At 38.0% G+C, this 16,839-nt stretch overlaps 1 protein-coding gene across 1 annotated transcript in view; it reads right to left on the bottom strand.

The window, feature by feature from the left end:
* ANO4 (anoctamin 4) overlaps positions 1-16,839 on the bottom strand; it is a gene marked incomplete at both ends in the record, with an annotated part of 124,073 nt that overhangs the window by 1,797 nt on the left and 105,437 nt on the right. The window contains 7 exons of the mRNA XM_084287253.1: positions 1,424-1,529; positions 3,750-3,869; positions 7,198-7,345; positions 9,016-9,168; positions 10,176-10,318; positions 13,654-13,751; positions 16,008-16,065. Coding sequence (XP_084143379.1) covers positions 1,424-1,529; positions 3,750-3,869; positions 7,198-7,345; positions 9,016-9,168; positions 10,176-10,318; positions 13,654-13,751; positions 16,008-16,065 — 826 coding nt within the window. The remainder of the gene's footprint in view (positions 1-1,423; positions 1,530-3,749; positions 3,870-7,197; positions 7,346-9,015; positions 9,169-10,175; positions 10,319-13,653; positions 13,752-16,007; positions 16,066-16,839) is intronic.

The raw sequence follows: 16,839 nt of genomic DNA, 5'->3' as shown, positions 1-16,839 counted from the left end.
CAACAACCTGTATACCTATGTGTGTCAAAAAACTAGTCTCTCTTCAATTTCAAAACTCCTTAGGCTGACCTGCCAAGGCCATTCTTGTAGTCCTTTTTGGGAAAGGGTACCCTCGCTCTCAGTATGGACAGCTCAGGAAACAAAGAGATAAAGCCCACCAGGCCTCTATGAAATCTTTGCCCACCCCCAATGTTTTCCTGAGCATGGCAGAGTTCACAGAAAAGCTGATCTACATAGGACTGGTCTCCAATTAGTAAGCCCATCATGGGGCAAGGAGAGATGCCAGCCTGTGATGTTGTATTCCACCTTTGTTTGGGGAGTGCTGAAAACTAGAGTCAGGGGAATTCACTTGGACTTCTGCTGAGCTACCAAGACAACCCAAGGCAAGAAATAATCTAGAAGAGGTTTCCCCTTCACTTTTCTTCTAACTCAAAAGCTCAAATGTTCTGTCTAAAAGAGGTGCTGAATTAATTTACACAGCAATGTGAGTCAGAAATGCAGTATGTATTCATGAACAGTATGCCAATAATTTATGGTGATTACAACTTCCATATCTATGTTGGAAGCCCTGTTGCTATGATTTCAGAGAAGAGGATTGAGTAAAGAGTAGAAGAGTAGTTATTTTTTTTTTGTTGTTGTTGTTTTGTTCCCCGTTTGGCTTCTGCACAGTATAAAATGCATCTCAAACTGCTTGTGCTGAGCACCTGGGTTCTGACAGGAAATATTCAGGCACCTGAAATTTAGGCCTTATGAGTTGCACCTTATTTTGTAAATGATCATGGCTTATTTATCTACCTTCCTCTCTCTCTTATTCAAAATCAGGATGGGATTACCAGCCATGTGAAGCTGGGTTTTCTCTGGTTTGTTTTAAATATTTTTGAGATAGTGACAGTAAGTACTAGTATTATGAACATTGGCAAAGACATTTAATCTTTTTTATCATCTTCAGCTTTGTGATGCTAATCATTCTGTGGAAATGACTGGTATTTAAAATAGAGAAAAAAGCTAAATGAATAAATACTGTAACTTACACTATCTTCATTTTTCACTTGTTCAAATTTTATCTTTTCTTATTATGCTCCATACTACTTACTCACTCACTAGCCCACATACATCTTTACAGCCTAACTAGGGTACTAATGCCAAAACTCAAAAAATAATTAAAAGCATCATTTCTTTCTCCTTTGCACGTCACTGTTATAGCTTTTAAATTGTTGCATTCCCCTGTTTATTAAAACCTAAATACTTGTGACTGTTCAGAAAACAGATAGGAGAATATAAAGCACAATGCAAATAGCAGAAAGTAACACAAGAAGCTTAAGAGGTGGCATCATGGAACAGCTCAATGAAAAAGCTTCAAATGGAAATTTGTTCCATTTTGTTGTTTTTGTTATAAAGACTTGTCACCTGAATGGTCACTGACCTCAAATACAATAATGAAAGCCAACCGTGCTGCTAGGACATGCCAGAACTGCAGTGTGTAGCCATAGGGCACTGGGGAGTGAGGAGGGTCTCGGTAGTCTCTGTACCTGAAAGACAGGTAAAGTATTTTATTTAGTAAGCTCCTACCCTGCTGCAACATATTTCTATTAGCAACATGAGAATTCCAAAATATTATTACAGAAACAATTTAAAAGTAGTAGAAAAATTGTATTCTCCTTAATTTGTTTCCTACATGGGACAGAAAAATCATTATAAAAAATTCCCCTAATCCTATATATAAGTTAGTTTTAAGAAACTAAAGAAAACACAGATGAACAAAAGAAACAAATTGTTATTTCATCTCTATTAGAGATAATGCACATTTCTCCCTGAAGATTCACCTTAGATTGCAGAGGGTGCTACACTAAATGAAATACACTGTCTTGATGTCTAAGTCAGGAACAAAACCCTATTGAATTGTATTATCTCCAGTGCAAGTTCTTAAATCTGAGATGATCTTCCCTTCTGCAAATGGCACTCTGACTTCATAGGTTAGGATGTTTTACAATATCCTAAGCATCCTGAAAACAGAAGCCCCTGGACAAAAGTCCCAAGTCAGTAGAGTGTGTCTCCATGTTAGGAAGCACACACTACATAGGATGAAATGGGGAAACATTTTATAAACAACCAGAATAGCATGGCATCGTCTGGGTTCTAGATGAGTTAACAGAATATGACCACTGTTTTTTTTTTTTGTTTTTTTTTTTTTTGTTTTTTTCAGACAGACTGCCTTCCTGGAAAAGTGCCCACACTACAGCAGGACATATTTCCTTACCTCACTATCAATACCTGGCTTAAAATGCAATTAAAATGACTGATGCTTTAGCAGAATTCAGATGGGCTAAGTAGCTGATAAACACAGCTAAAGAAAGTAAGATGTTCACTTTCTTTCAAGGGTAGATATACATAACAATTCAGTGTCCCACCAAGAACAGATTTATCTTCTAGAGATTTATGGCAACAGTTTTAATAGCATTTTATGTATGGGATATTGAGGGGACAACTTTTGCATTTATTGATGAGTTTTCTACCACTGGCTTTAAGTGGCAGCAACCTCATGCTTGAAGTTGGGGAAGAAAGAAATTAAAGAGGGAGAAAAAAATTATCAGAATCCAAAAACGTTGTTAAAATGTGTCATGGCAAACTATGTGGAAAGAAGTATTCAGAAAGCAGCTCTGCTCCACAGAAAATATTATCTATGGATTCAACATTAGGAATATCTTCCTGAAAAATAAGTTTTGTCAGAGTCTTAAGTATCAGTTATTTAAATGAAACCATTAATGTCACATACACACACAGCACTCACTATGCTACATCACTTCTACATATTAGTACTAATAAAAATGCCACAATATCACAGGATATCATTAACTTTTGCTGTATCACAGAGTATCTTTTTCTTGAGGTACTCATGAATGTGTATATTATTTTTTCAAAGTGAAAAATACTGGGGCTACTTGTACCTGCAGCTACCAGGACTCTTGCTGGTAAAGTAGTATTGCCATAGAAAAATGGCAAAAGTATCTGTCATTTGCTATTTTTGCCTGGGACTCCATTTAAGACTTTGATTCTCTGGACCATTAAAATTAATCAGTTGCAAGTCTCTCATCACAGGCCAGTCTCAGACTGCTATTTCCCCAATCTACTGGCTAATGATGAAGACACAAAGATGATTAACTGCTCATTTTATTCTGATTCAAACCAGAAGCATATGATTACTACTAATAATTACACCTGTAAGCAATGACAAACATATTAACTATTCATCTGTTAGGAAATGATAGACTTGATGTTTCATAAAGGTAGCTTAGGACAGACTCTGTTTATGCCAGACAGACCTGCGAAATAACTCAAAGTGGTCACTTCTATGCAATCTTTAGTTGACTTCCTTGTACAGGATATGATAAAATCTGATTACAACTTCATCTGATATAATCAGTCACCCATTATTGGCCTTTTGATACCATATTTCTCCGTGACGGTGGCATCTGATTCAAGCCATGACATTATACAAATCCTGTATTAGGAACACCTCCCAGATATCCACTTTTCAACTTCTTCATCTAAGGAAGGAATAATGTGGGTAACAACCAAGAAGTATGCCAAGTGCATCTTTGAATAGCAGTTTTTTCTTTTCTTTTCTTTCCTTTTTTTTTTTTTTTTTTTTTTTTTTAAAGTTTTGAAAATAAGTTTCAACCCAAAATGTACCATGATGTTTCTCCTTTGAAATGTCTTAATGCAGAGAGGTATTTTGATCAGATACTTACCTACAGTATTTTAATGGTGAACCAGAGAATTCACTTCCATTTGATGTAGGTTCTGAGCGGTTTTCAAAGTCAGACACCAGAAATACTGATAAACTGGCATTAACATAGCCAACCATACACCTAGAGGGGAAAAAATCCTTTAGACAAGACACAGCAAGGTTTTTCCATTAACTATTTCACCTAGGAGGATGTTCTCTGGGTTTCATGAAATCCGCAGTTTAACTGTGATGCTTATTAATATTTGAAAGGGGTACTGAGGCAGCATGAAAGAATTCTGAATTAGATCAGATGGACAATAAAAGTGAAGCAATGACAGATTTTTATTGGCAAAGATAATGGTGAAGACTGGGACTGGTTACCTTTGAAAAGAAGGGAGGCTTAGAAAATAATGAATGGCACCTAGAAGATAATTAGAATATTCCCACTGTCACCCACTTGGTACAAGCACAAAGGGACATTAAATTAAATGGAATAGCAATACACCTAAAACAAGCTAAGGGAAATATGATTTTATTTTTATTTTATTTTTTTTTTTTACAAAATGTCTTGTTAATCAGAGGAACTCATTATTAACAGATCCCAGGGTGGCTGAGCATTGGGAGGGTTAGGCAGAGTTTGGAGAACACTGAGTAGGAGAATGTGCATTGCCTGGAGTTGTAGGAGTCACAAGAAGGCTCAAATTTAGTATTAATAAGGATGAAGAGAGATATGGCACGTGCACTGTACTTTTCACTCTGTACTGTTCAAGCACATATAAGTCTACATACACTGCTCAGCGTGCTGCAGAGCAGTGGGGATGAGAAAGTGCTAAATTCTCTGGCCAACTGAGAAGAAAAGACTGCAGCTAGCAAAACCTGAAATAAGCAGCCACATCACCACTGTGGCCATCTATTTTTAGTGCTGTCCCACTGTTCTTGATATACTTGACCCAAATCATCTACAAATCTAAACTAAGAGACCATCAACAGAATTATAAAGTGTTGCCAGATTTTGAGCCTGGGTGAAGGATGGATCAAATCAACCTATCTTCATTTGCATAATTTATATGCTGCACTGAGCTAATCAGAAAGATATTTAAAACCTATTTTGCAACACCGCAAGAGGTACAATCTTAGCCATCCATGAAACAGTACTGCATACTGTCTTTAAATACTGTATTAGAACCCAAAAGACGAATATAATTACCACACAAAACATAGTTAATTCTCTCAAATCGATGAACAAATTTAGATACCATAAGGATAGCTTCTAAGTATCCCCGTTGGTACAGTTTTGCCAGGCAATTCTGACCCATGGGGATGTTTAAGACAGCAAGAAAAAGTGATTCTTACACCTCCATTGAACCAGATCTGCTATAATACTGCTTTGACTTCTAGAAAAAATCTACAGTTATTTAGACACATATCTGAACTGAGGAATGATAGGTCAGGCAACTGAGGTGTGAAATCTGCTTTTAAAGTATATTTGAAAATCAATTTTGTCCTGCTAAGAACTACTGTGGGTATCCAACAGCCTTGGGTGATCTACACAGATGTTTAAAAATCCACTTTGGCTTGATATGGTGGACTTGGTCTAATACTGTTATCATTACAATTCAGCACTACCAAACCAGAAAGCTTAAATTTGGGTTATTATTTCTGGTTGTTTTGCCAAAGGTCCAAAAAGCTTTAAGAAATTCTCCATCATATCATTTGCTGTACAGTTAGAGTTGACCCTTTTTTCTTCCTTCTCCCCCCTCCCCCCCCCCCCCCCCCCCGCCTCCCAGTGGATTTTAAAACCTCTCAGAAATTATATTTAAGTACCATTTAGCTTTGAGTCAAAATCTCCATTGTGATTGGATTTGGAACTTAATTTAATCTCAATATTTTTCTAGTATCACTGGGTGTTACATGGATCTAATACCTACAGATGTCTTGGGAAAGAAAAGAGAACCTCTCTCATGGTTAGTCTTGACTCCTTAATTTGAGAAAATTCAATATTCCTGTGTATTTTTTAATAGCTTCCTGCTTTTGTAACAGTGTTATGAATACCAATATCCAGAATGATGACATATATAATTTTTATGTTAGTTGGCTCTTCCACAGGATTAATATCTGATGGTTTCAACTGAGAAATTTACTCAGAAAACCAGCAAAGGTGTGATAACACCATACAAGAGTTTTGTAAAAAGTTAAGGGCTTCCTCTGTGAGCCAAGCTACTTTCCCTATGCAGAACAAGTTTCAAAACCGGTGAGTCATTTGATTCCTTACATAAATCAGATTTCTAAAGGCATTGTTTTTGTCCTGCGCATTGGCTCTGAGAAAATCAGTAGCAGGAAAAATTGATGACAGTGCCTCAGTGTCCTATGGATCTTCGTCACAGCACAAGCAAAGCAAAAACTGGCACCGGACCAAACACCTTACCAGCAAAGGGTCTTTAACTCTTCATGAAAATAAAAGGAACATTTCCCCAGGCACCTACTAAAATGCCAGACCCCTTTCAGGACAGCAAGTTAGCAGCATTGCTAATCAAGAACTGCAACACCAACTGCTCTTCTTCTGCCAGTACAGTTAAACAGTATTGACAATCAAAAGATGGCAAAAAAGCAGCGACAGAAGAAACCACTTTCCATAGCAAGGTAGAAAAATCAATCTGCCTTAAGTCCAACGGCTGAATGTAAGCTTTCGTGTTAAGCTTGGGTTTCTTTGAACAGCAGGTTCTTACTAATGCAGCTGCTAGCAGATTGTTTACAAAATGTGTCTATCTGTGGTCAGCTGGATTCAGTGGCCTTCCCCCTGCTCAACAGCCTGGGTTTTACAAGTTGCAATGTAGCAGCTATACTCATACTTACTGGCAGTGTGTGCACTCTAAAGTAATCTCAGTGTTTACCAACACTGAAAGAAAATTTACTTAGGCAGCAGGGATTCAGTTCACAAATGTCTCCTGAAAGATGTAATCGAAGGACTCTAGTTTTAGAAGAAAGACAAATTACTTTGCTCTGTAAGTATATCTTGATTTATTAGTTGGGAACTGCTTCATCTTGTTAGACACTACTTTTTGGAACAACACATACTGAATACAGGAAATACAGCTTAATGAATAAGTTTTAAATGCTGATTAAATCAAATCCATAACTGATAAATATCTGCTCAGCTTCAGAACGAAGAGAGGATTTTATCCATGTATACCAGCTAGGAAATGCAACTTGTGCAGCATACTATTAGATATGCCAAATTTCTGCAACAGTTCTGCCATGCTTTCCTTGAATTAATGTCATGGATTATTGTCACTCAGCAAGCCACTCTATGAATATGCAAAGTGTCAATATCTATGTCTAGTATCTGCTAGCTAAGCACAAACAGTACTTATGGGTTAGTGTAATCAGTATATACACAGACGGTACTGTCACATCTATTCAAGAAGTAAGAGATTTTTCATGCACAACTGTTTTCCTAGGGAAAAGCTTACTTTTGTCCAGCTTCTCCTTGGCCTGCACAAGGTCCGTATTTGTAAGCATAAACAAGTCGAGGGATGAAATCTGATGTCACAGCTATAACGAATGCATTTGTGATAACAGAAAGAATTCCAATGCCTTCCAGAATCCCATACCAGATTCCTGTATAATAAGGAGGGTATGTTAGCTCCAGGAAAAACAAGGTCCAAAATACTTCAAATACTGCATGCTCTGAAGCAGCTGTCCAAAAACCTTCTTATGTAGTTTCTATCAGAGTCACTGACTAAAAATTATTTTTCTTTTTTCTTTTATTTTCAGTAGGACCTCAGAGAACAAGATTTATGTTCCCACTGGGTAGGAATTTTGTTTATCCTGCAAATTATCTCAATGAAGCCAGCAACAATGCTCATGAAGATCTTAGTTCCAGCAAACCCCATAACCCTGTGGACAGTTTTAAACATGGTAAACCTCCTTGCTTATGATGATGGTTATCCAGCCTTTGAGGAGGATCTGCAGTGGCATACGTTCACACAGTGTGTCTGCTGTGAGTATATGTAATCTATTATATGCAAGGCCAGAAAGGCCTTGCATATAACTTGTGTATGGCTGGTCAGTACATATCTCTCTGTATCAAAATATTCATACCATGCTAATGCTATATTGTGGCACGTGGTCCCCGGTATGTTCAGTTTTAACTGCCTGACAGATCTTGTGGTACAGACACAACTCTGATCATGAGGACCATCAGTGAGAAATAATCAAAGGCAAGTTAGATGTACCCATTGATTTTAATGAGGCATCATGCTATCCCTAAAACCTTTTCTGAATAGGGACCAAATACAACACATTTTGAGAAACAACACCTGAATCTGCCTGAAAAAAAAAAAAAAAAAAAAAAAGCAAAACCCAAACCAAACCAAAAACCCAACAACCATTTTTCTGTGCTTTCATTATTTAAATTATATAACTGTCTTTTCAGAAATTGTCTGCTGTGTATGCTGTGTACTGGCTGAACACCTCACAGAGCGACAATGTTCACCCACGAGGCTTTTCTCAGACATAGATTTGAGGTAGATGGTAGAGCTCTCTGAGAGCAGAAACCTGGGATTCTGCTATTTCACTGGGAGGGCTGCTCTTTTTTGCAGTGCAGTTGGGCAGTGAAGTATCCTATTTACCCCTCCAAAGATACCAGGAATTCAGCATTGGGCAAATTAAGTTTGCTTTATCGCGTCCTTCTGCTTTTGCACGCTGGAAGGATGGAGGAGATTTATAATCAATATGTGTCCAGAGAGTCCTTGCAGCAGTGTACAGATGAGTGACCTCAAAGTTATGTGAACCCTGTATTTAGCAGTGTAGTCATTCCTCACTGAGGACAAGTAGTCTCTTGTGATTTAGACCCATCCTGTCTCATGCCAGTGGACCTAGTGAACATAGCCACTAAGTCACAGGTGACATTTTTGGCCAGGTAAATAGAAAACACACAGTAACCTTATCAAATGGAGGCTGCTTTAACTTGACTTTGATGCTTCTGCTGCTCTGTGTTCTGTGTTCAGATAGTGTGTCTGCCACAATAAGAAACCTGCAGAGAACACTGATCACTTCATTAAAGCATTTTGGCTGTTAAGTCACCCAGAAAGTCATTACAAGAATTTTGTTTTGTTTGTTTTTCTTTCTTTTTCTTTTTTCTTTTTTCTTTTTTTCCCTGCTTTTTGGGACAGTCAAATTGTATATTGTTAATGTGGAAGAAGACTGAAAATTCCTTAATCTGCTCTTACTTGAAGTGGTCAGTATTTTGCCCTAAAAATAGCACACACATGTAACAAAGAACTCACCTATATCTTTGGCTCTTGAAGCTAAAGGTCTTCTCCACTGGGTGACAAATTTGTATGCATCAAGCCGAATTTCAATAATATTGTTAAGTAAGGCCAGAAGTGGTGCCAGTGGAAAAGCTGCCACAAAAATGGTTGTGAACCCAAACTGAAGAACTAGGAAAGAAAGGGAAAGGTCACAGTATAACTATTGAGCTCTAATTCTATGTTCTCAGATACTGAAGTATCACACAGACAAACATTCCTTATTATGCTGTACTATACAATAACCTTGTGACAACTGTGCAGAACTTCTTTGCCAAATCTCAGAGCAAGGATGACTAAAACAAATGCACATCAGTGACCAGAATGGACTTCAACATCCAGATTTTGTAATTTGGAGAAGAGTTTGGAGGTGGATAATCTATGCTTTTAGAAATCTACACTTGTACTCCAGCACCAACTAGGATCTCTAAATACTTGCAAAGATTAGGGTTTACATTATAAGTAGGCAGCAGTTTGAAACCTTATGTAAGTTTCCAGAGGCAGGTCTTCAGACTCCCAAATTTGTCATTAATTTGAAAAGAATTGTGTGAGGGAGAAAAGAAAAAAACTTTCATGGTATACATGGTTCAGTCACACGGGGCAGAAGTCTTTTGTTCTTTAACATTTTTTACAGCAGTTATTCTCCCCTTTCCTCTGGATAAAGCAATACTTTTAGACAGCAAGCTAATTTGTAAAAGTGAGGCAGTAAATGTCAGTGAATTTTAAACATAAGCATCCAAGTCTGTTCCATTCAGTTTAAAATAAAAGCCCAATACAGGGAACTTCCTTAAGCAAAACCCAGCAGAGTCCTTCAGAAACATATAGAGGTGAAGAGATGGGCTGCTATTTAGAAACCAACCTTCCCCATACAAAGCCAGAATCAGAAGCATGTCATAAATGCGGGATTAGCAAACCAGCAGCAGTGTGGTTAGCTGCATTGACTTGGTTTGGCTCTTAGAAACCCACTCCCATCCCTTACCTGACTTGTAAGAATAAGAACTGTTTTGCAGCCTCTTTGGCTCCATATAGCAATAGTTTAAAAAGTACACCAGCCCACATCAAAAAAAAAAAAAAAAAAAGAAAAAAAAAGCAATACCATTAAAATCTAGTGAAAGAGAGAGCTAAGGTCAGTGTCATACTCATTTCTAGGTATTCATCAAAGAGTCCGTAAGCATTCATAGGCTGCAGGTTGTAGTCCTTTTCCCACTGTGGGAAGCTTGTTTTTCTCTGTGTGCCATACTCTTGCCGTAGTTTTCTCCTGGTCCACCAGTTTTGAATTAGCCTACATTTTCAAATAAATTAAAGAAAACAAGTAAAGACTGTTATTGACTGTTCATTGATAAACTGGAAGAGGCTGAGTGTGCACAACATACCTTGCAAAATGAATTTTCCAATTCATAGGAAAACAGAGCATTACTAATGCATGTGGCTGAAGACACAGTGTAATAGGTATGAAAACAGATAAGGCTGGTGGGATGTTGGGAGTGGGTTTCTAATGAAAAAGGGATTTTGACATCTTTTTATTACTTATTTAGCTTATTTTTGCCTATACAAAATGGCAAATCATTTCAGGGTCTGTTTATAATGCAGGATGTATTGTTGTGTGGAGACAGTTAAGCTCTAAATGAGAAACCAGTAACCAGACTGCTAATGATGTTTGATCCCTTCCTGTGTGATGGCATCTCTGCATGGCTCTACATTGTGTAGGGGTGGCAGTCCCTGAGCTATCCTGGAAGGGAAGGAGATACCTTGAATGTAATTAGTGTCTGCAGCCAAACATTCAGAGAAACAAGGGGCAGAAAGAAGTGTGTGGACTACTGACAACACGTGGTGGCCAAGAGATTAACAGCAGACTTAAGAGAGCTCTCCATCTCACAGAAGGGGAAGACTGAACTGGACTTCAGAGAAAACATGCTGTTCCTGAAGAAATGCAAGTGTAGGGGCACAGGAGAGACTGAGACAGAATAGAAATGAGTGCCCACATTTGTAGTAAACACCTTTGCCTCTCCAGGTCAAGGAATTGCACTTACTGGGCCAACAAAGGACATGAGCTAAAATTAGCATAGAAAGCAAAACAACACAAGAGCTTTTCTCCAAAATTGCAGTGGGCCCCTTCATCTCAGCAAGTTAGAAGGTGCTGACTCACCCAAATAATTCAGCCAGTCATCAATGTTAAAAAAAGGCTAAAAAGGCCATTCCTGTGAATGGAAGATGGTTGTGACTGATGATTATGGGCCTTTGCCTCTCTTGTGCTGACTATGAGAAGGTAAGAGGGCTGAAAACTGAATTCCTGCAAAAAAGGCAAAGTGAAGGATGAGGTGGGTGGGAGACCTATATTCTGAGATGGATCCCAGTTATTTCCTCCTTTGTGCGAGCAGAAACCCATAACCAGTATTATGAATATTGAAGACTGACAGTAAAATTCGAAGAGATGTCTGTTTACTGATTTATATTTGAGCAAAATATGAGTAATGTAATGCAATAAGGTTTTAATATTGATATGTGTTCTTCCAAGAATAATATCAACTTGAGATTGCTATTTCCCTCCTCCAAACGAAGCAATCATTTTTACTTTGTTTACTAGTTATTGCAAATGTAGATATAGTGCAGGAGCGAAATGTCAAATGCTTTTGAAGGTTTCGAGGTGGTGTTTGTATGTAGCAGAAGCACCACACTGACATGCCAACATTTGTATGAACACATGGAACTATGAAACAATGAAGGCCCTTGCACACCAAACCTAGGGGCATCTCTTTAATACCTTTGAAACCTAGTTTTTAAATTTCTGGTGGAAATTTCAAAACACAAGCCAATGCCATTCATATTAGTGTGAGATGAGACAGCAGACACTGGAGTTCCTGTTGCTAAAGAACACCTGTAGCCCTGGACAGCACTGGACACTCCTGCTGCATGCCTCCATGTTCCCTGTGGGAGCACACACCAGCACCAGGGCTGGAGTGCCACCCTGAAATGATGCAAAATAGCACTCTTCAAAACAGGCTGCTGTGGATTCTCTTCTAGGACTATCTTATGGAGAATCACTTCCTGCTATCAGCTTTGGAGTAGCACAGTGCTGGCACTGACTGGAACTTGACAGGCAATAGCCAGTGTATGCATGGAGGGGCAGTGATGTTCTAGACTAGAGGGTTGCCTCTAAATCCTCGGGCCATCCATGTGGTGGTGTTGGCTCCAATCATGCCCCTAGCAGAAATAACAGTGTTTTTTTCATACAAAGAGGAAATGTGCTTGCTTGCAGCATATCAGGGCTAGAGAGGTGGTGTGAAAGGGCTGGAGAGAAAACACATCTCCCAGTAGAATAGGTTTAAGCTTCTCACATTTCTGTGACTGTGTCATTTGTATTGTGACTCTAAATGAAGGGACAGACTTTACTTAAAATAGTTTATTCCTATTAAAGCACTTGTTCTTAAACAACCCCCTCTTATCTACTTCTGTCACCTTCTTTAATTCTCTTCAGTGGTTATTATTGGGTTTCAAAATCCCTATTAGTAGGTAGCAGAAAGATCTAATGAAAACTGATAAGAGTCTAGGAGCGGAAAAAGAAGGATCAGTGTTGTTGCTGCTGTTCCCCCCTCCCCACCCTGCTAATTCCTCCAGCCCTAACAGCTGCAAAATCCTGGTGAGAAGCACGCTCGGCACTGACTGGGGAAGGCAGATGAATAGTGAATGTTGAGTACCTTGATTGCCCATTACTCTGTGCATTTAAATCATTTACTCCATTCTCGTTACGGCTGGATGTGATCACCGCAGAGGCTGCCCGAAATCACTGCTGTGACACATTCTGCAGTTCAGGTACCAACCTCTGCACTAGCTCTGCTGTGGATCCTGCAGCAAAGCAAATCCCTCCGAACTGCAGAACTTTGCAAGGGCAAACTTTCTGACAATGTCAACTCTCTCTTATATTTTCACACTTGCTAATTTCACTTGATGATCTGCCACAGTCTCTAGCATCAACCGTCTCTATTAATCATGCTTATTAAATACTAATCAATAAGAAATGAACCAATAGAAAATGAATAACTGTCAACCTTCATAGCTAGGGCACAGCTCCACAATACCCAGAAGATTACCAGGGAATTTGTCTACATACCAGTCAGTACATTTTTCTATCTCTGAGAGTGCATATGCCAGCAGTGCATTTTTTCCAGCTCATACCTGCCCTTTCAGGCATCTTTTATCACCCAGCAAGGAGAAATCCAATTTAGAATTTCCTGGTATAGATAAAAAATGATACATACAATATTGCCTGTGCAAGGAATACAGTGGTCCTACAATTATTTTTAAGGAGTTTTGAAACAGGGAATATGATTTAATGGAATCAAGTGCTTCTCACATATTATTTATTTGTAAATATCTATATTACACTTTCCTTTTTTTTTTTCAAACCATATTCAACATACAAAACCTACAACAACTATCTCTACAAGCCTGGAAATCTAGCTTAAGAGCTATCTATCTTAAAGGAAATGTTCTATTATAATGGCTACTGTACCTTGTTCTTATGTAACTGGTCACAGAAAAAAAACAAAAACAAAACAAACAAAAAAATAAACTTAGTATCCTTCTGTTACCTACAAAAGCATAGACATGTTTACTTACGGGTAACCCAGTTCCATGAAATTATTCCATGTCTGCTTTAGCACCATTATAATACCCATTTGCATACAGAGATCAATAAGGCATCCACTAGGGTGGCACTACAGAAAAAAAGAAACAAAAGGTTAAGTAGAAATAATGCTCAGTTTTAAGCATTTCTTAAAGAGCAAACACTTATATTAAATAATTTACTTAAAGGAAATTTAATGCTGTTCTGTTTAATATTTTTTATAATATAAACTTATGGGAGCATATGAAATTGTATCATACCATGACCCCTGTAAGCCTATCATCTAATTATCTGCAGGGGACAGAATCTGCTGAAACAAGTACAGTTTTCACACTAATACTGCTAATATGTGTTGTGGTTTAACCCAGCCAGCAGCTAAACACCATACCAGCTACTCTGATAACTCTATCCTAGCTGAAACCAGGACAGTATGTTATGGAATTGAGGGTAGGATAGAGGTAAAGGCTACTGAATTTCTCCAAGGATTACAATAGCTTTTAGGGAGTCTAATTATGCTTCAAGTCAAAAAATGAAGAAAAGACTCCTCCTGGCTGCACATGCAAAGAGTTTATGCCTAGAGGATAGTCCTAATACTGTTTATTGAGTACTTATAATGTATACGACTGAGTGGATTCCTGAAAATATTATCTTCTTGAAGAACTGAAGGTCCCTAACTGTCAAATAGCAGTTCTCAGCATCTCTTTCTGAGTGCTTACTTGTTTTAGCCATAGGTCCAGGCCTTGAAGAAATGGTGTTGGTCTGAGGAGAGATGTTCAGCTAGTAAAAATTTAGGCAATGCCATAAAGAAGAAACAGAAAAGTGCCCAAAACTTTTTCCCCTCAAACAGCATTTTGTATAATTGACTTTGCAAATCCAAACAGTGGAGTCCAAGATATATTGTTAAATCCTGGGTATTACGGGCAAGTGAAGCAGATTACAGTCACAGGACTGGAACTATTTCTCTTTATTTTTTGGGAGAAAAAATCTGAAATTAGTTATGACTCATAAGAAAATGTAATATGAATTTCTAATACATACTGCATTATACAGTCCTCATAATCAGGGTCCCTGCTGAGGTTTCTGTTGACCTCATTGAGTTTCTTTTTAGATTAACAGGGTAGCACAAACACTTTTTAATTAACTTCACTAGCATTATTATTAAATCATCATCCTTCTATTTTTAGGAATCATCACACAAGCAAATATAGCCTAAGAGAGGTAGATGAAGTACTAATGAAGTAGCAGTGATGTTACAGCCATAACACCACTAGTGTGCTATGTACACTGTGGTCTGAATATACCCAGGGACGCTGGACTAGGCTGTATCAAGTTCTTTTTGCAGCAGCAGCAGTTAGGTCAACTTGGTCTCCCTCAGACTTCAGAGGGATGTTCAGTCTATCTGCCCATTTATTACTTTTTCCTTGAATGTACAGAATTCACTACTTCAAAATTAGGACAGCCTTTTCAAATTATTAATTCTTTGCTAATGCTTGGATGACCTCTGTAAATGAAAATATTTAGAGATCTGGAAGTGTTTGTAAATTCATATCATCAGTGTAAAAACCTGCATTTTCTACTTGCCATTTGTCATATATTTGCAAAGTTGTTTCCATTATTCATCTGCAAAGCAGGAAAGAAACCACGGGATTTGATTATACAAACAGCAGCACCTAATGCTACAGGACCAATACAGAAACTGCTGCTGTTCACCTTCCATAACTGGTTTTTGAATTCTGAATGTATTTGCTAAAAAATAAATAAATAAATAAAAATGGGGGGGGGGGGGGGGGAGGGGGAGGGGAGGTTGGTACTTGACTTGCAAAAGTGATCCCTCACTTCTCTCCAATTTCATCTGACTTTGTAGACATCCAACATTATGTCAATAACTTTTGGGAAGTTTGTTCAGGTGTTTTGGTCAATCTTTAAGTACATTTTATGTATCTGTGTTTTAAATTGTCATTTTATTAATGTAGCTCCCTGGTCAGCAAGGCTAGAAAAGCTGAGAGGAAGAAATTTTTTCAGAAGCAAAAAGTTGTCAGATTCATATCTGATTTTAAGGATGAAATCCTTCCAACACAAAAATGTAAGAAAAGGCTAAACTATACAAATGTGATGCACAGACTGAAACTGCTAGCATTGAAAGGGCATATATCAATATACGGATGGTTTTGTAACAGATGGTAGAGTGTCAGCAGTGTGGAGTTAGAAAGCATCTCAAAACCCAATAGCACACTCAAAAATACTTAGAATTATGTGTCTGCCTTTGCTTGCATTTACTGCATCCGTGGGCAGCAAATAAATCAGTGTGTAGCTTGTTTCAGCAGCACAGGAGTTAGCAAGGACCCACCTCTTCCAGTCTCCACCGGTTTATCAGCCTTAGGTAGGCACCAGGGTGTCCTGTAAATCTTTAACACACAAATATACATCAATGATGTTGTATGAGCAGTCTGCTCACTGCAGTAGAAGAAAGATCATACTGTTGTTTTAATCTAACGTCACCTTAGCATGACTAACTATAAAAGATGTTGTGCAGCAAAAACGATTTGGGGATTCCTGGAATAATTCACACAAATGGCTAAATATATTTTTACTTCAATTTTTATGTGAATACCAAGTATTGTGCTGCTTCATGTTCAGCATATGCAGAACAGAGAGGAAATCTGAATAAAACTGCTTATGTCAGTCAAAAAATGATTTTCAACTGCCAGTCCATTTTCTTATTCAGCCTGTGGTATCTGCCTTTCCATGAAATCAGTATAAATGTTAGTTTTCCCTAGGAAAAAAAATCTGATGGCTCCTAATTCATTGTTAACTGTTCATATCTCATAATAAAAGTAGCAAAATATTCAGTACTCGGAAAGAAAAAAAGACACGATGTCGAATTATTTACTTACCATACAAATTACACACATGAAGAGAGAACTAAGTGGCCTGCATGCATATTATTGGGGGTGGCATCAGTTCCCAGTTGTGAAATTGCTAAGAGTTAGCATTACGTCAATATGATGTTAGGAAATGAAAACTACCTGTCTATTTCTGGCCCTTTGAAAGGAAAATAAAACTGCAATTTTCCCACTGAGCTAGTAAGAAATTTGCATTTTAAGATGTGAGATAGTATGGTCCTATTTTTTTCATTACTGTCCATCTTATTTCTCCTCTCCACTTATTTTGTGAATACA

Source organism: Netta rufina (genome assembly GCF_964035555.1).
Source record: "Netta rufina genome assembly, chromosome: 1".
In the NCBI taxonomy this organism is placed as follows: domain Eukaryota; kingdom Metazoa; phylum Chordata; class Aves; order Anseriformes; family Anatidae; genus Netta; species Netta rufina.
The sequence above is the reverse complement of the archived record's forward strand: the minus strand, read 5'-3'. Positions and strand labels throughout refer to the sequence as shown.